The sequence below is a fragment of the Lathyrus oleraceus genome, chromosome 1 (assembly GCF_024323335.1).
Source record: "Lathyrus oleraceus cultivar Zhongwan6 chromosome 1, CAAS_Psat_ZW6_1.0, whole genome shotgun sequence".
NCBI classification, from domain to species: domain Eukaryota; kingdom Viridiplantae; phylum Streptophyta; class Magnoliopsida; order Fabales; family Fabaceae; genus Lathyrus; species Lathyrus oleraceus.
Window position 1 is genome coordinate 272,331,998 of NC_066579.1, and position 26,699 is coordinate 272,358,696.

The following is a 26,699-nucleotide window of genomic DNA, read 5'->3' on the forward strand; positions in this document are numbered from 1 at the left end:
AAAACATTGTTCATTGTATTAATGAATAAGGAATACGGTGTAGCTTTAGTATCAAAATAACATTAAATTTTTTTAGAAGTTTCGGTGAATAGTTACCTACTTAATTTTAGCTAGTTAAGTTTATATACGGTTAAGTTTAAAATATGGTCTATAAATAAAGTTATTGTATCCATATTTGCATTTATATGAAAATTGTAGTGTTATATTTGCAAAAGGTCTTGTTTAAGTTGATGCTTTTGGACCGTTCTAGAAGAGGCGGTGATGAAATATCACCTAAAGGGAGGTATCATCTCGTCCTGTAGTTTTTTCTCGTCCCTACGTGGGAAAGGTGGGATAAGACATTTTGGAGGCAGAGAGAAAGTCAAGCTCATTAACTAACTCACGACTCCCTTGAAAAGAGGGATTCAATTGTCCACTATTGAATAAGTGGGTGATGGCCTTTTCCGAGGAAACCCTGGGTTTTTTAGACCTCAATAAATACATCTCTTTTCAAGGAGATAGACAGACCATAAGTAATACGTACTCTCAACATCTTAAAGAGCACAACGCTCATTATCGTCTTAACACAACCATCGGTGAGTGTACGCTTGCCACCAAGCATCACCGGTCATCAGTAGAGCCTCTCACCTCACGTGAGTAGGTCTCTTAAATTACCTCCAAACACCACCGTACAAGAATTTTCACCGCCACAGCCAAGCCCTCACTATCAAAGTATATTATAAACCGACTAAGGCCTCTGAGTATCCATGCCTTTATAGAAGGAACATGCACACCTGTACTTTTTTACCAGTACAATGGTGCCCACTGTGGGGCCATAGTAAAACTAACTTGTGTCGCATTTCTACTCAAATCTTTCCCATTTTCCCCCGAAGATGGCCAGAAAAATCACAACCTACAACGTAAACATCATCGTCGGTGGCGGTAACTTTATAACTTCTCAGAGGAAGTATGCAAGGAAGATGTTTGTGGCAAACGTAATATCCCTTGGCTTACCTAAAGGCTCTCAAGGGAAAACAAATATCATTTTCTCCAATGAGGATGCCCTTAGACTCAACCCTCATGATGATGACCCTCTGGTCTTCACTGTGCAACAAGGGAACTGGGACATCAAACGCATCTTGATAGACCCTGGTAGCTATGTTGATGTCCTATTTTTGGATGCCTTCTAGAAATTTCAACTCAACTAGGACGACATAAAAACATTCAATGGTTCTTTGGTGGTGTTATCAGGTGAACATGTGCAAATAATGGGCCACATAGCCATAGAAACCACGTTTGGAGAGGGAACTAACCCCATGGTGATTAATGTCAACTACCTCATTATAGATGTCATATCACCATAAAACATCATCCTTGGATGGTCGGCTATCAATGCCTTCTGAGCGGGCATGTCCACTTTCTACCTAACCTTGAAATATCTGCTTCCTGATGGGCAAGTCGGTACGATCAGAGGGGATCAACAAATGGCTCGCGAGTGCTACATGAGTAGTCTGGAGACAACCAAATAAGAGCTCGCACTTGTTGATGTTCCCCACCTTCGTAGTTCCAAATACTAACTTCGAGTGTTGGGACCCCAAATTGGGAGCCGAATCGGAAAGACTCACTTCCACAGAAGACTTGAAGGAGGTCCAAAGAAGCCCTCACACCCACCAGGTGACAAAGATATGTACATTTCTATTTGTAGAGGAGGAAAGGGAACTAGTCGAAAACTCATTAAGAATGTCGACTTGTTCGCCTGGACTCCCTCCAATATGCCAGGCATAGACACCGATGTGGTGAGCACTACTACAAATAATACATTATATGACAACGATTTCACCTCACGTATTGAAAAACTGAGGTATAATTCCTGGACACACCCTAGTTTTTTTATTAAAAAAAATATACAATATATTTTGTCATTTATTTTGAAAACCAAGGGGTAAACATATAACGTGTACATGCTTAGAATCCATAAGCCTCTGTTTATATTTTTATCTCATTAAAAGTGGCGCCTTATTGAATATTTTATTTTTAATATAAAACTACGCTACTTTTCACCTCAGTTTTATTTCCAACCGAGAGGAATAATTACTCAAAAGGCCTCACACCCATCAAGTGAAGTACTGTAAATAATTACTTAAAAGATTCGGCATGGACAAATTAAAATCTACCTCCACTCTAATAAGAACCTCTTGCAACTTGGACAAGGATGAGGGAAGAAATCCCTTTGAAAAAACATGTACTGAGGTATGATTGGTTCCCTCCTTTATCTAACTACATTTTGTTTTAATATTATGTTTGTTGTGTGTATTTCTACCAGTTTTCAAGAAACTCCGAAAGAATCACATCTCACCATAGTAAAATGTATGATGAGATATTTCAGTGCCACACCACTAATGGATTTATGGTACCCTAATAGGACGAGTTGTGTCTTATTCGGGTACTCTAACTGACATATAATCCATTGTTCATATGCGCGGTAGCATAGAATATATCATTTAAATAAATAGAGCAATGATTGTTCTTTATTATAAATAAATAAAAAACAAATGTGTCCAAACAAAAAATGGAAATAGTATTCCATCTAATTGTAGACTTATAGTTGTATTTTTCTAACTGAATCAATAAACCACTAGGTAAATTTAATATGTAAGTTCATACGGCTAAAGCAGAAGAAACATTTGCTCCATTGTCAACTCGTAGATCAACTTCACCCCTTACCAACTCTCTACTTCTTTTTAGTCTTTGCACATTAGTACAAATGTGAGAACCTCGTCCTCTATCCAATACCTATGATGCATAAGTAGATAAATTTATTTCTATAACAAAAATACATGAACTTGCAGTCTCTACTCCATTCTTTTTATCTTTTAGGTACTTCTGGAAGTTTCTCTTCTAATGTCAGATCTTACCACAATAGAAGCAAGTTCTCTCCTTAGATATACCTCTATTAGGATTCAAAGCATGAGTAGTAAGTTTAGGCATGGAAACTTCTTTGCCTTCCCCTTTACTACCCTATTTATTGGTCCTTTTATTCTACTTCGTCAAATTTCCATTATTGACCATGAGAATGGTGTTTCCTTTTATTTCAGATTCTGCTCAGCAGTTCTCAACATGCCTAGTAGCTATGGTTAAGTTTTGTCCATATCATTCATATTGAAATTTAGGATAAAATAATTGAAGCTCTTCGGAAATGATTACATCATCAAATCAGTCACAAGCTCTTTCATGAGGGGAAAACTCAATCACTCAAGGTTCTCCATATACCCCATCATCTTGAGTATATGGAGACCTATAGAGGCTCCCTCAGCTAGATTTCCTAGAAATGGGGGGTTTTGAAATGTCAAACCTCTCATGCCTATCCTACTCTTTATAGAGCATTTTTAGGTGTTCGATCATATTGAACATTGTCATGTTCTTATGTTGTTTTGGAAATTCATATTCCATGGTAGCCAGCGTGAGACAACCAGCTTCTAAGTCATCATCAACATGTTTTTTATAAGCATTTAATTCAGTCTTAGGAGAAGAACTATGAACCTCCTCTTTGGGAATAAGTGTCTCTAATACATTCAACTGTTTCTCATGTTTGAGGATAATCCTCATGTTTCGGTGCGAATCCAGAAATTTTGTACCAAACATTTTTTTCTTGTAAAGGATTGATCTCAAAATGTTTTTTGATATGTTTGTTGATATGGAAATCTAAATTTTAAAGATTTTACAGATATAATTATCATAAAAAACATATTCAATTAGGTCTTTAATTAAATACGCTTATACTATATTACTCAAATTAAATTACCCTCAGAATTTGATTGAAAAATCTCGTTGGAAGATTTTCTAGTGGATCGAGATCCATATATCACTTTGTTTTAGGATAATTACACAAAACTCAATTATTTTCATAGGAACTCCTTCCAATTGGATCTAATATACCTCTCGAATTTTATCACTTGGATAAATAACTCCTTATTCTAATCTATTATATGGTTTGTTTTTAACTTTTGCTTATAAACATATATAACCTTATTATAATTAATTTAGTTTAGTTTAGTTAAACCCAATGCTTAAAAATTGGATATTATATCTTACTAATATAGAACATGCACCTCTTGGTGGGCGATACATACATTATTTGATACTAGTTCTGATGAGTGCTAAATACTAAAAAGCTTAAATTTAATATTTATTTTTACGGAATTCATGGTTAATTTGATCATACCGACTTATTTATCATATAAATTATCTCTTGCAGTCATCAACATATATTCACATGCATCAACATACATATAGCATAAAACTAGACGCAGACCCTTGCGATGCACGAGTATTTTAAAATGTCATATATAACATTCATATTAGTATAATAATATAGGTTCTCATGAATGGAAAAAATAGTTGTGCTGAATGAAATAACACATAAATGAAAATAGAAAAGTTTTAAATATCATAAAAGAAATTACATAGTTTTATATAAATAATCTATTAACTAACTCTGAACATTCTTGAACACTTCTTTGTAAACTACATTTCCAATTGCATTTCAATCATCACCTTCATCATCAGTTATTAGTATCGTTAAGCATATCCTTTAAGTAACTCTAGATAGTTCAACATATAGTTGTCCACGAGAGAAAATTTATTGGGTCAGATATACTCCAACATGTTTGAGTGACTGACCTTGACTCTTGTTGATAGTCATGGTGAATGAAACAATCAATAGAAATTGTCGACGCTAAAATTTGAAAGAAAATCTTTTATCTGAAAGAGTCAGTGATAACCTTGGAATAAAAAATTTCTCACCAATATTGCAACTAGATATAATTTTTCCTTCAAGCACATACCTTCCCATTTTTGTAATTATCAACCGGGTGCCATTGCACAATCCTAAAGATTGTCCTATATTTCTCAATAGCATGGCCGAGACTTCAACTTTCAATCTTAACTTGTGATTTGGAAGTCCAGAAGAAACAATGGTGTTTAGAAGTTCATGAGTGTGCACATCATCTTCCATGTCAACATCTGATCTAGCATTGCATGGAGAGTCATAACTCATATTTGATTTTTCTTCTTCAGGTATTAGATCCAACATGTAGTCATTTATGGCATCTACAATTTCATTATTTGGAGCCAATATAGCTCTATTCTGAAAAAATGATGGATCACTCATGTTATGCATTAGATCTGGATACGTGCTTTGAACAATAGTTGAAAGTGGATCACCAAAGCTAGTAATCAACAAATCTTATGGTATCTGGACTTTGATATCTTCATCATTAGCGTCTCTGATACTTCCATCACCAATTCCCAAAATCCACTCTGAAAAACTCTTTCTCTCTTCAATGTCTGAATTTGTACCTCTAGTTAGAAGTCTCATGTTAGTGGTTAACATAAGCACTTCACAAAAACTCCAAAGAGGAGAAGAATTTATAGTAGAACGGAAAACTTCTTGTCTTGTTCCTTTAGGTATAATATGAATAATATGACGAAAATATTCACCCAACAAAACCACCTTTCCACCAAATAGAATATTTTTTGCTCTCTGTATATCCTTAAAAGTACGATCAACAGCTTCAAAACAATGTTTGTGCATCATAGGTGCTTCATCTCATATGATAAGCTTTGCACGACATATTAAATTAGATAAAGGGTCTTTTGGAGTTATTTCACACGTCGAATATTCATCACCATTTAATAGGATTCCGAACCTTGAGTGTATTGTTCTTCCCCCAGGAATTAGCAATGCAGTTATCCCACTTGATGCTACTGTTAGGACAAACTCACTTGTCGACCTTAATGTTGCACACACTGCTCTCGAAATGTAAGTCTTGCCAGCTCCTCCATAACCAAACAGATCAGACAAACATTATGAGAGAAAAAATATAAAATGCAAAAAATTTGTATTTTCAAACAGAATCGATTTATTGGAGAATATATATGCATCACTTACACTATGGTTTTCAAACTCCATATGATATGTTTTCATTCTTGCAAGAAAACTCGTTATCTAAGTGTTGTGCTCATTGTCAATAGTATTTGCAACTTTCATATCGAGAAACTCTCCATTAACTTTCTTGTGGAGAAACTTTCCATTTTTTTCAAAAGAGTTGTTTGAAGCCATTGGATTTCTTAAAATGATTTATGTTTGTTTATTAAAAGATGTAGATGATGGAGAGATAGTGGTAAATGTGTGGCAAAATATTGATTTATATAGAGGGGCATTGGGAATCATTTATTGCTAGAATATATCTCAAAAGTAGTTGACGACAATGTAAATTATGACATTGTTGTCATCATTACTGTTAATAAATAAAATTATAATAGTTTTTTTTTTCTTTCTATCAAAAGTAGTAATAGAAATGGTTTAAGGATTTAATAAATAAATGAAAATATATGGCAAAAATATTCAATAAAACAAAGAGGCATACAAAAAGGTCATGATGGTGTGTCATCATTAAATAGGTTAAGGAGGGAAAATAGGTTTCTAGGGTTTGCTATCAGACCTTATTACTTTTATTATAATAAAGATAAAAATATATATGACAAAAATATTTAATAAAACAAAGAGACATGCAAAAAGGTTATGATGGTGTGTCATCATCAAATGGGTTAAGGAGAGAAAAATGGGTTTCTAGGGTTTACTATCAGACTTTGTTAGTTTTATATAATAAAGATGATATTGTGATAGTCTCTAGCACAATTGTTCTCTCAAGTCAATGAGAGAACCTAAGTTAAATCTAAGAATGATATATGTTTCTCCAAGCTAGACCTCATTGGTTGTCCTCTTTTAAAATTGTATTCTTCTTTTTCTTCATTAGATTACATAAAAGAATATTCATTTTATATAAAACGAAATGAGATGAAAAATAAATTACATATAAAAAGAAAAGAGAAAGTCATGACATGTAGATCGTATTTAAAAATTTCCAAAACAAAGAAAAAGAAACAAAAATTAAGGTCATAACCGCTCAACACAAGACAACAATAATGAACACACATTTAAGTTTTATTATTATTATCATTATTATTAGGGTTAAATATGTTATATCTCGAATTTTATTTTTATTCCCTCAAAATACTTTCTTCAAAGAATGATCCTCCTAAAAATTTACATCCACAGTTTTGGTCTCTAATACTAACATCTTCACTAAAACGGTCGCTAATTTAGTTACTAGGTAATAAATCATCGCTGAAACCATCGCTAATCCAATCGCTGAGTTGTAAAAAGTGTCGCTAAGTTGTATGAGAGACCAAAAGTATGGATGAAAATTTTTATGAGGACCACTCCTTGAAAGAAATTTTTTGAGGGACTAAAAATGAAATTTGAGATATTTAGGAGGAACACAAACATATTTAACCATTATTATTATTATTATTATTATTATTATTATTATTATTATTATTATTATTATTATTATTATTATTATTATTAGAGTGATGATTAACTTACTCTAAGAGTAAGTTTTTTTAACTTACTACAAATCATAGTCTTTGAATTGAATCTAATCTAATGGTCAATTAAGTATAAAAGCTAATTTAACCATTAGATTAGATTCAATTCAAATGTTATGATTTGAACTTACTCTTGGAGTAAATTGATCCTCACTTTTATTATTATTATTATTATTATTATTATTATTATTGTTATTATTATTATTATTATTATTATTATTATTAAATTCTGTTAATTAAATAAATTATTTTTTTAGTGATTCATCACACTACGCGGAGTTAGTTAGGGTTCTGCAGCGCATCATAAACCCTAATGCAACATGTCCATACCATCAAAAACATAATGATCGATTTTTCAATATAACTAATCAAAATATTGTTGTTTCACTATACAAATGTCAGTTACAAAGCAGAATCAACATTGATCATTCAAATGTATAACATAATTATACTAATCAAATGAATGAAATAAAAATATTATATCAAATATACTGATATCGCACCAAAATTATTTATATCATACATAAACCGTCAACATATTTGTATCATTATGGATGGTCGAAGAATCATTGCTTCACCATACAAATATCGCTAACAAAGCACAGTCAACATTAAACATCCAAATTTTATAAATCATGGTGTCAATATTTAATTTCTCTATTATTATTATTATTTAATTCTTTATATATGTCTAATAAAATTAAAACAAAATATACATAAGATAAACAACTATTTAACTCATAGTTTTGTAAGTGGCTCTTGTAACACCTTAAAACTTCAACGCACATTTTTAAAAGGAAAACATGCAATAACAACTTATTTCAACATTAAAGTGTCACACATCTCGCTCATAAACCATGTTTCTCAAAAACTTTATAACAGCACAGCGGAAATTCAAATCATAATATCTCAACTAAAACATATCATTTATCATCAAAACAAAATACTTAATCTCAACATAAGCAAATAAGTCAACATCAAATAATATAAACTCGTCCCAATGTTACACTATCAGAGCGACACCGTTGAAGACTAAAGTCAAAATGATAAATATAAAAAAGTTGACATCTAAGCTAATCCTTAATAACAAGCAACATCTAGTGCTCATCTACCTGAGTATCTGCATCATCATCATCACAATAAGCAACACAGCAAACAAAAAAGGAGTGAGAATAATCGGGAAAATAAACAGCATGGATAGTTACTCATAACATTAACATCAATCACACAATATTAACTCACACCTACAACAATTACAATGCAAATATGAATGATATGCAATTTTCCTCAATTTCACGATCCGACAAAACTCTTCCTCACTTTAATATTTACCTTAATTCTCTTATTCTCCTCTCACCCCTCACTCTCCTCACACCCTCATTATAATTTCTATTTTCTAATCTATTTCTATTATTTCATTTTAATTCAAATAATACTCTAATTTAATTAAAATATCATAATCATCTAATTATTCTAATGAACTCAATTATCTCAAGTAATAATTCTATTATTTCTAATATTTTCAATATTAATTGAATTAAATAAATTATCAGTAGTTTAAATAAAACACATATATCACTCAAATAAATAAAATAATATAATATCAATTTGATTAAAAATAAATAACTAAAGTTGGGGTGCTACAACTCTGATATCATTTGAAGAAAATCGCGGTTAAAATAGGCAGTAAAAAAAATTTATGTTAAGTTGATTCTTACTAGTGAACATGATTGATTAGTGATTGGATGGTTACCTCTTGTGGAAACTAACCATTGATGCAGAATCTAAAGAACGATCACGAGCGTTGAGCAAACAACAACACCTCTACCCAGTCAACATGAATAAAGTGCCTTCAATCTCAGTGCTAGTTATTATGAATGAATTCTTTGAGAGAGAGAGAGAGAGAGAGAGAGAGAGAGAGAGAGAGAGAGTGTGTGTGTTTCACAAATATTATTTGGTCAAGAATAAATACTTTAGCACAAGAGTTCTATTTATAGAACTGCTTGTGTGGGTTACAAGCTGAACAAACTCACTTAAGTATGTTGTACCTTACAATGTAACATACTTCCCTTGAGCGCATCGTACAACAGTGTATTGTATTCCCTTTAAGCGCATTACCTTACCATGTTTTGTATTTTACTTAACTACACTATACATTACAATGTTTCACATTGTACTCAAGCACATTGTACCTTAAGTTGTGTCGCATTTCTCTAATTAATGTCCGCTCATTACAAGATTGCATAATTGAATAGGCTTTACTTATTAATTTTCTTCCATCAATCTATCATTATGTGTGTGACCCTATAGATTCTCATGATGTTGGTAACTATATCTAATTACATATTTGATATAATAAACAATGAGTAGTATTTAGCAGTGCATCATTGTTATCCAAGTGACAAAAATGTCATGTGATTTAACAAAAACTTTTAGTGATAATGCTTATCTATATAATTATCATTTTGAACTCATGTATATATGGAAAACTAGGCATAGATTTTGTCACCCTTGTCTGATTCAATATTAGACCCTTAAACATTCATTATGTTATATAGGAGATGCAAATTCCATCTAGGTCGCTCATGTCCCTCGACATTATTTGTGGAGTACCTATCAACCAATGTATGGTCATTCTGTTACAAACAACTTTTGATCAACAATAGATTACTCGACTATGCATCTAGGTCCATATTAGTTTTAGGTTGAAGGATGATATACACCACTATCACCATGAGAATAACTTATGACATTTGCATAACATTCTATATAGTATTCTCATAGAATTTCAATTGAGTATAAATATTATGAATAGTACATTTATGTGAAGACTTGATAACTCATTATCCGTGAAGACAAAAAATTACTCAACTATGCATCTAGGATCCTAATATTTATACTTATGTGAAGACTTGTCAACTCGTTAGCAATGATTTATGAGATGTGATCATCAGTCTATCAACAAAATAGTCTCAATGCTTAATGTTATCTCACTTTACAATAAAGTGTGACTATGAATACTTTAAGAACAAGTCTATCAACAAAATAGTCCCAATGCTTAATGTTATCTCACTTTACAATAAAATGTGACTATGAATACTTTAAGAACAGTGCCCCAATATTTAATGGGATCTCACGATTAAGTCAGACTTAATATTTCATCAAATGGACTAGTTATTCTAGAAACTTTATTATTTTGAAAAAACAAATATAATAAAAAAAATTCTTATTATTATTATTATTAGATAATTTGATACAAATACCAAATTCTAATAAAAATTATTGACCTCTAGGAATTACACCAAAAATTTTATCATATTGTTTTACGATACATTAACTTTTCAAGTTGGAAAAGCAAAGAATGGATTTTAATTCTTCCATGTTATGTACATATAATTTTGTTGATTGATAAATCATAAATACTTGTATGTTTTATGCACTAGAAAACTATGCAGGCAAAACTAATGTGGCTCCGATAATTTTCACAAAGAAAATTTTCAGTTAACTGCTCCCAATTGAGAGCTTTCTTAACCATGTATATAAGACACGCGTGTCAAGTGGGCACAGTCACACTTTGATCAATATCAATATTACTCCATAAAATACACACATGAGAGACAAATATATTCTTTTCCTTAACAATATTCATGTATTTGTAATATGCTTACTATAAAGACGGCAGAAACTAAATGCAAAAAATTATACAGTCGAACATAAAAAATATAATTCATTCCAAACAAAAAATTTGAGATAAATGAAAGATAACAATTTCAAAAAACATGGAAAATTTTAAAAAGTATTCTACTCTCATTTTCATATATAGTGTATCCTATATTTGGAAACATGTCAAGGTTTCAGAATTCATATATCAAATATTTCATATAAAGGGAGCTAAGAATAATCTAAATAATAATAAAGTCAACTTCTCTAATTATTTATTTAGTTGGGACGAGGAGAGACTGAATAATTAAGCAACCTAATATCTCCATCTAAATTTGTATTTATGACAAGAGAGGTATTGCCACTAAGTTTTTGAGAGTAATAACACCACCTCCACCTCAATCTAAAGATTCCTTCTTGAGAGAGAATGGAACATTTACATTTGGCCGATGAAATCCTTTTAGAGATTAAAGGATGTCAATAGCACCTAACACGAGTTTAAAAACACACTAAATTCAAAATGATTATGCTCACAAGTTAACTCGATCATCGGTCCAATCCACAATAAAACATACTCGTTTGTCAATAAATCATAACAAAAACCTCATAATCAACTACGACCAAGAGTAAAAGGACGCCAAGACAACCAACTACGACCTCACAAAAGAAATCTTACATATTTAAGTGTTACCCTAAAAAAAGAACTTTGTCAACAACAAATGAAGACGTCCCGAAAACTATTATGGATTAGACTTAAGGTTTGCCCAAATTCAATACCACATCTTCAAAACTACATAAGTTCCATATCAACACCTCTCAAACTATATGTTTTATAGCTTTCATTTTAAACACATACTAAGTTGAATGTCTTAGTATTTGAAGGTACATCATCTCTACTATAGTTAAAGACGAAGATTCCGACTCAATACCACTATCTAACTATCATACTAGTTTGTCGTCCTCGTTGTAAATCCAAATTAAAAATCAAAACATGAATATTATTCAATGTCATGAAAAATGAATATATATATATATATATATATATATATATATATATATATATATATATATATATATATATATATATATATATATATATATATATATATATATATATATATATATAAAAGAAAGTTAAGGACCAAAATAAGTATATTTCTAAGAATACTTTTCTTAATATAATACAAAAATTATTAATAAAATGAAAAGGGGATAAAGAGCCAAAATAGTAAATTCTTATGAAACCTTTGATAACCTTATATAGTGAGGCAGTAACGGTTTAGGTATCTTGTAAAATGTCTTTCAAACAAACAAAAAAAGGGAGGATATTTTATTAACATTGTTGATTTTGAGCCAAGTATTGTTCCTCATTATATGTCACACTTTCTCTCTCTTCCTCTACTCTCTTTTCTCATCTGTTTCCCTTTCTCTTTCCAAATAATTTATGACCAATCACAGAACTGCCTTAATAACTAGCCAACGAGCTGTCTTTTCACCCTCCTAAAATATCCCAACTCACTCACTCGTCTCACACAAAACACACACACTTACAAATACTCTCACACTGTTGATACCTTAAACCATGTTTTCCTATATATATAACACACATTACTCTTCAGTTTCTTAACACTAACTCTATCATCACTTCCCTTTTTCTCTCTCAAAACCTTCTAAACACTTCAATATGTTGAACATCTCTTCAAATTCACACACCATTTCCTCAAAAGCTTCCTACGGGGAGGTCCGGTTAGCGTCGAGTTGCCCGAAGAAGCGGGCAGGGAGGAAGATATTCAAGGAAACCCGCCACCCGGTGTATAGAGGTGTGAGGAAGAGGAATTTAGATAAGTGGGTTTGTGAAATGAGAGAGCCCAACAAGAAGACTAGAATTTGGCTAGGGACTTTTCCAACCGCCGAGATGGCCGCCCGAGCCCACGATGTTGCAGCAATGGCATTGAGAGGCCGCTACGCCTGTCTCAATTTCGCAGACTCCGTGTGGCGACTCCCTATTCCGGCAACCTCGGATACAAAAGATATACAAAAAGCGGCGACAGAAGCCGCCGAGGCTTTCAGACCAGACAAGATTGTAATGACTAAGGACATTGATACAGTTGTAGCAATCGTCGCCACAGAGAAGCTGAGTATGTTTTGTATGGAAGTGGAAGAAGAGGAGGAAGGGTTGAATATGCCAGAGTTATGGAGGAATATGGCTCTAATGTCCCCTACACATAGTTTTGAGTATCATGATGAGTATGAACATATTGATGTACAAGACTATCGAGATGAAGAGATATCACTATGGAGCTTTTAAATTTGATGTGTTTGGTTCAGTTTTTGTGTAGATTGTAAAATTGAAAAGGATTATGTTTTTGTATTCTTTTCTGTAAATAAGAAAAGAGAATATACAATTTTGGAATGTTAAAATATCTATCTATGTATCTATATTGGAATTTGGTATTCATCAAACAAAAAAACTATTGAAATTTGGCTGCAATTTCATCAAAACTATGCCTCACCATTAAAATGCTTTAATTTATCAATAATTGCATAAGCTCTGAATCTAATGAGTCTAAAGTATGCCAAATATTAGTTAGTATTTTGAAAAATGACTAAAAGCAATTAAAAGAAGGACCAGAACCATTATGCACTTGGCCTTAGAGTCAGTCGATCTCTTCTTCAACTTGGCATTAAAGTCATTCTATATTTTCTGCAAATTGGCCTTAAAGTCAATCCGCAAAAATAATTCTTAACTTAGTAATCTAAAACATAAACAAAGTCAAGCTAATTTTATTTTGTTAGGTATTTTTATCCTAAATTACCTTGCTATTAATGTAGTTTTTTTTTTTTAATTTCAATGACCTAAGTTCTAATTACGGGTATTTAAAAAATCCAATTTTCTTTTTATTTCAACAAAAAAGTTACATAAAACAAACTACTTTTCTAACTATTTTTCTTGATATTCTCTTTATAACATTTCGGTAATCAGAAGTTTTGATTAGAGTGGCAAATGGTCATAAATTTTGATTAGGATGGCAATCGATCGTGTCTGTCCATTTCAGTCAACCCCACAAAAGCTATAAAAAAAAGCTAAGATAAAGATAATTGAAGATGTGGACTTAAAATTTTCATCCCTAATTTTGATTGAAGATCGAGTAAAAAGTAGTTTTGTTTTATAGCGACCTTCTACACCAAATAAAGGAAGAGATAAAAAAAAGATAGGGGTTACAAATTTACAAGGCTGTGTAAGGCATGACAAATTTAAATTACATTAACAAGTATGTTTCATACATGAGAAAAACAAAAGTTACAAATTCAAAAACATGGAAACCATCGCGATAAGCACTTAAAGAAGTGTTCACCACGAGGAAAAGGAAAATGGTTCTAATATACAGATCAAAGTAAGCATATGAATATCCTTCATCTGATCCACCCTTCAACTTCGATTATTCGACAACACTATTTAACCTTCTTAAGAAGAGCAGAGGTTCTAAATTCAGCATCATCCCTTATATAACTCCACCAAAGGAATGTGAGGGGAATGTTTGCTGCATTCCATACAGCATGAGCATCAACATAACCCATGTAAGGTGGGAAGTCATATGTCTCTAAGATCATAGCAAGGACTCCTCCCACCACCACTGTCCATAATTTCCATCGTGACGGATGGCTGGAAACAACGGCCCAGAATGCCCAAATAAGAAGCTGGACAACAGCCATCAACATCGAAACTTTCATGTTCAAACCTGGAAAAGATTATACGAGTAAATATTCAGATAGAGGATGCTTGCTGTAATAAAAGTCATTAAACATTAATCTAGTAGGGAACATAAAAATTATAAGATGTGTAACTCAAAAGACAACAGCAACAACAATAATAGCAATGCATTTTAAATTAAAAGATTACCATAGTTCAGTTCGTAGAAATTCAGATACATGATATGAGTTGTCACAAAAGCAACCAAGGGAGCAGAAACCATGACTCTTGTAGCCTCATCCCTCACATTAAAAGCTCGGAGTATTGCTAGAATGAGGGAAAACCCAAGTAAGGCCACAGCAGAAGAATAATTCAGCTTCTCTGTTAATTCGACAGCTCTACAGATGATAAAAGATTGAAATACACATCAAAATAGAAATCAAAGGATAAATCCATATTTAGGAAATACATCGTTTTATGCAAATGCCTTGCGAGTTTCTACATTGTTCGTGATTGTGATGTAGGATGCTCTATGTGTGTTTGTGATGTAAAATTTCCTTTTTTAATGTTAAAACATACAATAAAAAGAAAATCAATATTAAGGCACCACAAAGAAACAACAACCGAGGTTTGAGTTAGTATTTCAATCCTGAACCATAACATAGGCAAGACACGTCCTATGTTCCTTTATGATGTTTAATTGTACCAAATTAGTATTTTAAATATTTTTATCCCACATTAGTCATTTAATTCCTATTACATGCATTCTGTTGCCCTTTTCACGCATTATTTACAAAAATACATGTCTGTAAATTAACAGGGTTGGCCACTTATCCTACATGTAACTCCTTTCCATTTTAGAATTAGGTTAGATGATTTTGGACAAATATTGTACGAGAGAGAAGAGGAATGGAGGAAATATCCTTTGAAGTTTTCATACATTGGATGACGAATACCTCTAGGGCTATGTAGCATATTATTCTTCTATCTTGTGCAATATTTGTCCCAAACGTTTAACCTAATTCTAAAATGGGCAAGCACTACACTTAAGAGATGGAAAAGTGGTACACGTAAGATAAGTCGGAAACCTCATTCATGCTGCATCAGTAACATAACCGACACATGTGTATTTTTACAATGGAATATGTGAAAAAAGGTAATAGTGTGCATGTTATAAAACTTAGAGGGCATATGTGGGACAAAAAACCTTAAAGGACTCATCGGGTACAGTTAAACAACTTAAAAGACCGCATGATATATTTTTCCTTTAATATATGGAAGCATACAGCCCAGACTACAATAAGAACAAATAAAGTGAACAACTTACCTACTATGAAAAACAGCACTCCACAACCATGCATTCATCGATAGAATCCCATAAATATGCCACAAGCCGGTGTACTCATAATAAGCCTTTTTATCTGGCCTAAGAGGCAACTTGTAGTAAACAAGAATGAAGAAGGATACCCAGCCATGAAACTGCATAGCAAGATTAAGGGCAGACAGAGCAACAGCCACAGGTTCCTGAAACATATATCCATGCTACAATCAGAAACCAAAACCACCAAATTAGCACACTACTACCCTTAAACCTTTCATAGGATATTCATGAAAGAACCTGAATCCCATAAATGCGCCTAAATGGCCATTTTCCATGATACTTGACCGGCGTTTCACCAAGTTTCGTTCTTTCTTCCTCTCTAACTAGCATGCAGTGATACCGACAATCAGTACGACAGTCCCATTGTTTCCACTCCAGGTAAAGTGGTTCATGCATATACCATGGACCATCAATAGGTTTTCCATCTGATGAGAATTTACAATGTTGAAAACACCTAGCCCCTACACACCCAGATTTCTCGCACTGTTCTACACAGCCCCTGAAATTCAATTTCACAACCAAATATGGTAAGAATTGAACATAAAATAATCAATTTTTGTTAATTTCTATTGAAATCACATAATAACAGCAGTAACTTTGTTAGCATAGAGGTCAATGCTGAATCATTCAGCAGAGTATATATACAGTTTATGAATCTTCCAATCATCATTTGCTACACCTGTGAAAAATTGGTTTTAGAAAATGTTTTTATTTCCTATTTCCAATTCTAATTACAAAACTTCCTACTTCTACTAATTTTGTTTACTGTTGATCACGCTTAACATCACCAAACCCATGTGATCCTATTGGATTGTGATTCTGCATGCAATCAAAATCATTAAAGGTGTTAAAAATATTAAGACCCTGTAATCTTACTATGAAACTTGCAGTTTGACTATCATGTACAGAACCCCACTGATTGTAAATACATATTGGGTGATCTCTCACAATCTCACTAGATTGTGTTCAAGAGCATGATCAGGATTGCATAAGCTATAAACAATCAAAAAATTGTACAATCTTTCAAAAGAATATGAGGGTACAAGGTTGTCAAAGATTGTGGAATTTTCATAGACTTGTTTTGAAGAGTCGCAAGTGTTTACCTAATACCAAAATAATGTTTAAAACATCTATTGTAATATCTCCACAATTTAATATTATGAATTTAGTAAATATTCAACATTCTAACCTAGTTATAAATCAAACCAAAATGAAAATTGAAATATTCTGCAAGCAACAAATAAATCTAGACCATTCCATGATACAAAATAACTTCACAGTTCAAAATTGATGGACAAATTCACAAATCACAAGATAAGAACACAACTCAGCAACCATGAAAAGAGCATAACAAGTTCAAAATTGATGAAGAAAATGACAAATTACAAGGTTCAAATTATTAGAATGTTGAATTGGGTTACTCTTGTTTGAAATTATCACACTTTATCTCATAAGATTAATTTAAAATGTTTTAGTTTTAGATTATTAGAGTGGGGAATTAAGTTCAAATTATCACAGTTTATCTCATAAGATTAATTTAAAATGTTTTAGTTTTCATACTACTTAGTAATTATTATGATCTATTTTCTGATTTCTCTATTTATCTAGAATTAGGAGTCTTATATCCCTATATATAGGGGCTAATGTTTAGAATTTTGTATCAAGCTATTATCAAAAATATTACATCATTGTCCTATTCGAAGTTTTTATCATTTCTGTTTTTTTATTTTTTTACTTCCATAACTTTAACAAACTGCTTCCTTGGCTCACTGCAAAATTACAATGACAGATATCTTCATTCTCTCTGGTTCAGGGATTCATTTATCCAGGCAGTTACAGAGTTGATACTCAATACACCTTTGTTCACCTCCTTTAGAGATGGGTTTGCAATAGAATGTTGAGACTTCATTTATGCAGGCAACTGCAGGGTTGAGACTCACTACAACTTTGTTAACCTCCTTTGGGGATGGACTGAATTGACATGTCAGATTCATCTATAGAATCAAGCTCTGCAACTGTGAGGCAAATGTTATGCATTAAGGAGCTTAAGTTTTCCTGTTGCATTTTGAGTACTAAATCCCTGTCGTTTTAGGCATGCTTGGGGAACATAACCATTATGTGGTAGACTTGTTTAAGCATCATTACACTTGAAATCCTATTACATGTGATAAAAATTATTACCAAACAATGAAATTTAATAGGTATTACAATGAGTTTCTAAGAAAGTTGAGAGATTGGTCTCTCCCTCCCAAATAACCTTATCTAATTTTCCAGGATAACCCATCTAACCTATGGTTTCCTCATTTTATTCACACTCCCCAAACAAATATTTAATAATGCCTACAGAAAGTTAATATTAAAAACAGTAACGGCTAATAAAAGTAACTTCCATACATAATAGAATGATCACATTCCGTTTTGATTCCTAGTGATTCTTAAGGTGATTCATTGGATAAAACAAGTGCCCACCAGAATCCGAGCAAGGCGTGAAACATGATAACTCTTGCCTGGATTATACGCTCTGTTAGACCCAAAAACATAGCATGTCAGTAGTATGCATTAACAGTGCCGGTTCGATCAAACTAGAGGACAATCCACCCTTCACCAAGGACCCGTCTGGATCTGCCGGCTTTGATGGTGGTAGTGGTGGTTGTGGCGGTTCCAACTTGAGTGAAGCCCATTTATCTCCGGTAGTTGTTTTAGCCAGGGTCTCCCTTGATTTGAACACAATACTCATATCCATCAAAATTGTTGAAATTTCCACATTTATTGCGGTCCGCCCCTAGTCGCCTAGTTGTGGCATTTGGTTTGCCTTCATTCATCCTCCAACGCTTATATTGTGTTGGTTTGAAGAGGTGAATTTATTCCACATTTCTTAGAAATATAGCCACTATAGTGTTTATAAAGCTTGGGCAGCCCTCACCTTATAAGCCACTTTTGTGGGGATGAGTTAGGCCCAACCCACACATTCTAAGATGGTATCACAGTCCATTCCGATCCAGGGACACGAGTCTACCAAAACCCATAAATTTGCATAAATCTATTTTGCTCTCTTTCACCGAATCCATAATCATGGCATGCCCCCTTCTCTATTTTTTTCCCCACCTTTCTTTGCTGATATCATCGTTGGATTTAAATTTACTTGATTAACGTCTTGTTGAACATCTAGTGAACCTTCAATGGTTAATGATTGTAATTTAATTTCAGGGTCCTCTTCTTTGTCGGAAGATATAGGCAATATATCCTGATATTTCCGTTGAACTGCCAAATAAATGCAAGCCAAAAGGTACGCCAACTAACCTGTTGATGGTGTCGATTCCATCAGTGCAACCATTGCGAGCACGACCTTTGAGTAACATTAACGCCTATGTCAATTTCTCCTCCTCTGGTGTTTCACTCTTTTTGAAATATTCATCAATGCATAGTAACCATCAGTATGCATATTCTTCTCCATCAAACACTTGAAATTCCATTTCAGGCACGGTGTATCACATATCCATGAAACATGCTCTGACACAGGTTGATAGAAACCAATTGATATATAACATTGAATTACAGAATAAGATTTCAGAACTTGAGGGTCTGCACCTCCCTTAAATTCCATGATATTCAACCTCCCTTATTTATTCTAAACATAAACGCATAATTAGTAAAACGTAACTGCTCTTAATAATATAATAATTTCTCACTAATGCTCCTATTAATTTTTTTACTAGCCACTCTTAATAATATAATAACAGTTGCAAAATTGAACCTTCATGAGAAGGTTTTATTTGAAGTTTTGAATGTAAATTGTGATTGGTATCGCGTAAGCACGTAACACCTTATATTCAAATATTAAAATACCACAAATGCATCCATGCCAAGGAAGGGAAAAGTTATGAAGCGCAAAGCCTCAGACACAATGCTGTAAAATTTTCTTTTGAATGTGTTGGATAAAGTAAATTATACATTCAACTACAAATAAAAGTAAGTTTGAACTTTGAAGTTTGATGAATGAGCCTAGACGATGATAAAACCCAAGCCAGGTTTCTAACGACGATAATAAAGCCACTAATACTAGTGCTTGTATTGTACCAATAAGTATTATATAGTATAGATATTTGAGCATAACATGGAGACTAGGGTTGCCATCAAATCCTCATTAAATTCAAGTTTTTGTTTTTCAGGAGAGGTTCCAATGCAACCCATTTCGGGAAAAAGGATATCTCTTATAGCCTTAAAGTATACAAGACTGTCTATTTTTGTAATCTAAGATTTGGTCAGGATAAAACAGCTATGGTGTGACACTAATTATATAAAGAGAAAATAACTAGATATGCCAACAATTATTATATATAAATAGTTGTGGGTGCACAAAGTAGTTCAAGAGTTAATCAAGCAAGGAGTCCAACAAGTGTTATCAAATATCCACACTTGCGGGTATAACGGCGCCACAAAGCGTCCTGTATGGCTGTATATAAAATCAAAAAACTGCGATCTCTTATCTACGAGAAGCTCACTCTTTACTGATTGCATTGTCACGAATATTGGATTTATCAATCATCACTCAAGAAAACAGACATTGGTAATATTGCAATAGTGAATTAAGAAATGCACTAAATCATCTAACCCTTTTACATTTTGCTAAATAAACTGACTCTATATTTCTAGAAAATTGTTGAGAGGCCCACATTAATGAGATATGGCCTAAAAATGTGTTTAAGTTGGAGTCATCCTTCCGATACTGTGTAGTTAAATTACACCCAAACAAAAATTAAGAAAAAAAAGCACATAATGCTACAAAAATGAAGATCAAAAACATGGCAACAAATCAACATTCTACATATTTAAACATTACTAGCCACAAAATAATAATGAATCATAAATGCCCCCAACTTCAATTGCAATTAATCATAAATGCTTTCTTGACAATTTCAATTGCAATGATCCACGCATTCATTGCATTAATAATATACAAGCTGTGGCTCATAACTACTGCCAATCATGCTGGCATGAAATTTTAAATTCACAAACTAAGATCAAACTAAAAAAACTTGTGACGGTAATAATTTCTGGTAATTAGTAAAGATGTCTGCAAACAAGAATGCTATGAACAATACAAATCGTTCCATGCAAAAATAAAGCACTGGAAATCTCTCAATCGTCACAGTTACCATTATCTAAAATTCACACAAATAGAAAACACGGATTTAGTTCCAGAAACACTGTTCACCGCACCTATTGCAGGTCGTGGGACTTCCAAAAATCATCAGAAGCAATGCAACTCCAAGAAGAATAACTACAAACTACCCACATAATACAAGATTTAGTTCATCTAAAGCGAGCAATTCAATTCAGAGATTAGAATAATCAATCTCAACGGTTGATTAATACATTGATGACTGATATTGCAACACATTCATGACTTGTTATAAATATGTACTATATAACATCAACCATTGATTTATTCATCAAAAATTGAGTATTGGGATTGTACATTTTGCTCTCTAAAGTAAATTGCTCACTAAAGAAAAGTTAAATACCATAATAGAAGAAACCATTATTTCATTAAACTCTAATCTCACATTCACACTCCATGCTTAAAAGTTAAAATATGATATCAAACCCCTAAACATACCAAAAAAAATGCATCATCATTAATTGCAAGCATCAGAATCTTAGAAATCAATCCACATACTAATTTCCTGTTAAACCAAGGAATCCACATAAATCTTTGAATATTAATTCCTCGAGATAACTAAGATCACTGTAGCACTGACACATACACTTCTAATTATATTTATCTTATTTATTTTTAAGAAATTATTACCCTTGTAGACGTAGAGTTTCTGGTGTCCGCTGTTCATAAACTAAGATTCATTAAAAACACCCTGCAAAAACTATAAATATAACATAATCTTAAAACTTCCCAAGTCCGCACTAAAAAATCATCCAATCCTAAAATATTTACGAATCAAAAAGAGAATTCCAACTTCCAAATTTTACGGCACCTATACAATCAAACTGTAATAAGCCATAATCATATCATTCGCTTAGATAAAAATTTGCAGAAGAATCTCCGATTATTTTCGGTTGGTTAAGTAGAAAAACTGGAAGAGAGAGAGAGAGAGAGAGAGCTTACTTGTAAATCGGATCGGTGTCGCCGTCGCTGGCTGCGATTGGGAGGAGGAAAGAACAGATTGCGGCGAGGAGGATGAAAGAGCGAAGGAGAGCCATCGAATTCGCTGAAAAGCGAAGTCAAAAGGAAGGTTATTCCCGCGATATGGGAGAGGATGTGCCGACTATAATCGACGGCGAGTTTTGCATTGACGGAGAAGGTGATTGGGGATTATTAGCGGCGGAGTACGGTGGCGGAGGTGGCGGTGGTTGATCTTGAAATGGGATGGGAAGGGAATGAGTCAACTCGGAGCGAGTTGAGGAGTGCCTAAAACAGGAGCAGAATCTCGTGAGGAGATGGTGATGATGATATCTTTGAGACACAGCATTATTATTGTTCTATTATTGTTATTATTTTATTATTACTAGTATTTTAATTGTGATCGATAATAAATAACCTTGTTGTGTTATCAAAATTAAGTGAGTAATTAAATAAACTCATTAAAAAATGGATGTTCTATCCATCATCATGATGGATGGTTTTAAAGATACACTTTTTACATCTTTAAAACTAACACTATTTTTTGGATATCAAGAAATAAAGTTAACATATTGAAAAAAAGAAATACCATAAATTTTTTTATTACGTGATTAAATCATAAGAGAAGAAATATGATGATGAATAATATAATTGAATCTATAACAATTTTGATTTTAACGGATTCAAACAATCAAATGGTGGAATGAAGTGAAGTGGAAAGAAATTAACCAGAACGGAACGGAATGAAATAATGATGTTATTCTATTATTTGATATTTCAGGATAGAAAAGAGCAATTTTATCATTTTGTCTAATATCGAATAGTACAAAAAATAATAGAAAATGATGAAATAGGATCGAATGCATTTCATAATGTTTCACTTCATTCCATCGTATTTTTAATTCATCTAAATAACAAAATATAAATTTAAATCATTTTATCTCACTCCATTTCATTTCATCAATCCAAATATAACTTAAGGGACTTTTGGATGAACATCTTATTTATTTGTAGTTTATAGTACAAATTAATGTTTATTGTATAAGTAATGTTTACCAAAAAAGAGAAAGTCATTTACTATTATATTATGAAAGATACACAAATGTTTTTCATATTTCACTTCACCCTTTCTTTACTTATTATTTAAGCTTTAAAGTGTTAATTACTACATCAGGAGTCTCACACAACAATCCAAGCAGGTTCTAATTCAAAACATAAGCTACCTTGTATAACTTGTAAAAATAAGTTTTAAAAAGTTTATAAAAAGTATCATAAAATGTTTTGAAAAATTCTTTTAAATAGTGTCATAATACTTACGGTAGCAAATAAGTTCAAATAAGTCAATTCTTACATTCTCGAAATTGATAAAAAAAAACTATTAATAATAATATTTCATATAATCACTTATGCATTCTTTTTATCATTCTCTAATAAGTGATTTCACATAAATACAATTTTTATTTTATTTTATGGTTTTATAGATTGATTAAGACATTGTTCGTCGGTTTCTATTTTGTTGCGTTGTTTGTTTAGTTTAGATTGCATCTTAAATGAATGTTTAAAGTATTAATCACTTTGATTTTGTCACATTTGAAAGCATTGTGTTTTTTATGCTATTAATTTAGATTTTATGAGTTTGTTTGCTTATTCAAATGAATCTGAAAATTCGATAATACATGCTTACTTCATCGTATTAAGTTATTTTACACAAATTAAAATAAGTTATAGGTGTTCTAGTCTAGGCCATGTCCTATCCCATTCAACTTTATACCATTAGGTCTAGAAAAGTTGAAGTATTTCTCTAGGGAGGTTAGATTGTGATAGTTGGCTTCTGAGATAGTTGAGGGAGGTTATCCCAAAATATTATACTAGAATTTGGGAATCATAAAGTGGTCTCACTCTAGCATTGTACTAGATTAAGGTCGGGAAAGCACCTAAAGACCATCAGATACGATGGATAACTAGATCAGACATTTTCCATCTAAGGTAACTATTCTAGAAGAAGATCCTACTACCTCTAAACCATAAAATGATCACGCCCTAACAATATACTTAATAAGGATTGATCGGTCCCTATAGATCGTTAGATGGTAAACAATGAGAACCTATAAAATATGCCATATGAGATTGTTGTCTTAGAGAAGACTTTAGGTCTTATAAACCTTGGAAATCTACTATAAAATGGAGACTACAAACATGTCTCAAATATACAGTATTCCAAAATCTTAAACTTCACACTTGAAATTATGTTCCTCAGGAGACAGATGTCGAACTCGATGCTTCAACAACTAGTTCGACAAGACAAACCAGAACCACTACAATAAAAATTATTAGATGATGGATCAGAAAAGAAATAAAAAACACAATCAATTATTTATCTAGTTCGATGAAATCACACCTACGTCTAGGGGGGTGAGTTCATAACCCAAGAAAGGAAATCAACTATTAGTAGCTTAGTACAACTAGACTTACAAGCAACAACAAACCCTGTTTTGTTCAATGCCTCTTTCTAACACTATCCAATGATTTTCTATATAGAGTCTCCCCCTAAACATGAGAATCTACTCACTTTCTTCTTTGTCACACAACCCGTGACAAGGGCAAACAATCATTAAACTCTAATGATCAACTTCAATGTTAACAATATGAAATAATGTTGAATATTACAACTCAATTAGACAAATATTTTATGCCAAGCTACTGAAACATAGAGGTGTACATAACAATATCGAATTTATAACTCGACTAGAAAAACCATATATGCCAAGTTACTAAAACATAGAGATGTACATAAAAATAACAAGGACTCTTGTAAACACTAGCACTCTAAAATCTTCAATGGGAATATTTGTTTTCCAATGAAGGTTTGATCTCCTTATATAGAAAAATAACTATGGGCTTTTTCCTTGTGGATTTGCAGTTATTTTCATCCAGAATCTTTGCAGAATCTATTGAATATTTGATTTTCTCCTTGAATATCTCCAACAAAAAGACATGATTTGGTTTGTTACAAATTCAAATTTTAATATCTTTTAAATATGATTTGATCTTCACAATTGCCCAACAGTTCATTTAATCATATTGCTAAACCATAAGCAATAAAACATAACTAAATCTTCTCAAAAGATTATGTTAAAACGTGGTAATCTTGCGCCTGTTGCACAAGGCTCATATGTCGTACCAACATGTTGGAGCATCACATCCAGCATAATTCTCTTTTGTAGTTCCATACAGCTTTAGCAAGCCAAACCAATCTTGAACACTTAGGCACTTCTCTAAGGTGTTGTTTTTCTAAATGCAGCCAATCCAAATGACCGATCAAGTAGGAATAATAATCTTCTCCTTTGTTGAATTATGGTAAAACACCTCTTCAAGATGAATAACACTTCTTCCATGAGAACAAGTGACAACCAGTAGATGTACTGGATCTTCAGAGCATTTAAGCAGCAACAACTTCCATGTATCAGAGTTAAGCACCAGCAACAGCAGAAGTCCAACGCATCAATGTTCAGATGCTTACATATAATCCATTAAGTTGCTCCAAACCAAGCATACAATCATACAATCAATCACAGGCTTAGTTATACATGAATCTTGTATCACATAATTAGTAGCATACAGTCCTACTAACTAACATATATCAGTATGCAATTGTTCACATACTTAGTCATGCACACACAATTAGTTAGTAGTTGATATCAAAATATGCAATGAATATTACTAACACAGATAGATCTGTTTTCACATATACAAGGACCATGACCAGAGACGTCTTGCCTGATTCTTTAGCATGGAACGTAGCACTCGAACTTTCCTATATGGGGTAGTACTAAAAAAACCTTGCCTAAGAAACACCATTACCCCCCCCCCCCCTTTTGCCATAATTTGGAAAAGGGCAAGGTATTCAACCTAACATCTAGAAGTTAGTCATGCATAGGTTAGTATGTTAGCATATACATAGCCAAAAACACGAGAAAACAACTAGAACATCATAAAAAGAAGAAAAATCATAAGATCTGTCTTAAAATTACAAAATATAAAGAGGGTAAAAAGCCATTACAAGTCTAGAAACAAAAAAAAACACCATTCAGTCTTCATGCCTGATTGAAGCCATGAAGGATATCCAATCTTCATCGGCCTTTGAGTCACTTTCTTCCATTAGATTTTTATTTGCACCTCCATCATTGTAACTGAAGTCTTCCCAAATACAGTTGCTCCATCAGATGATCTACCAACTTAAGCAGATGAGCTAGTTTCCTTGTCCTTGTTCCTCTCAGACTCAAGAGACTTCTCAATAGCCTTGACAATGTTGACGCCCTTTTTAGCGGAAGTCCTCTTGGAATTCTTCTGGTTTTGACTCATGTTAATTAGCACACTTGGTTAGAAGAAGAAATAGA

At 32.6% G+C, this 26,699-nt stretch overlaps 2 protein-coding genes across 2 annotated transcripts; one reads left to right on the forward strand and one right to left on the reverse strand.

The window, feature by feature from the left end:
- The first annotated feature begins 12,633 nt into the window (after nucleotides 1–12,633).
- Nucleotides 12,634–13,514, forward strand: LOC127130295 (dehydration-responsive element-binding protein 1E). The gene has a single exon (XM_051059334.1). It carries the CDS (start codon nucleotides 12,776–12,778, stop codon nucleotides 13,397–13,399), a length of 624 nt encoding a protein of 207 aa, XP_050915291.1. The 5' UTR covers nucleotides 12,634–12,775; the 3' UTR covers nucleotides 13,400–13,514.
- An 817-nt stretch (nucleotides 13,515–14,331) lies between these two features.
- Nucleotides 14,332–22,667, reverse strand: LOC127130286 (uncharacterized). Its single transcript, XM_051059325.1, has 5 exons — nucleotides 22,288–22,667; nucleotides 16,401–16,662; nucleotides 16,110–16,306; nucleotides 14,993–15,180; nucleotides 14,332–14,831 (listed from the first exon to the last, which is right to left on the reverse strand). Exons 1-5 carry the CDS (start codon nucleotides 22,380–22,382, stop codon nucleotides 14,545–14,547), a joined length of 1,029 nt encoding a protein of 342 aa, XP_050915282.1. The 5' UTR covers nucleotides 22,383–22,667; the 3' UTR covers nucleotides 14,332–14,544.
- Between the last annotated feature and the right edge of the window lie 4,032 nt (nucleotides 22,668–26,699).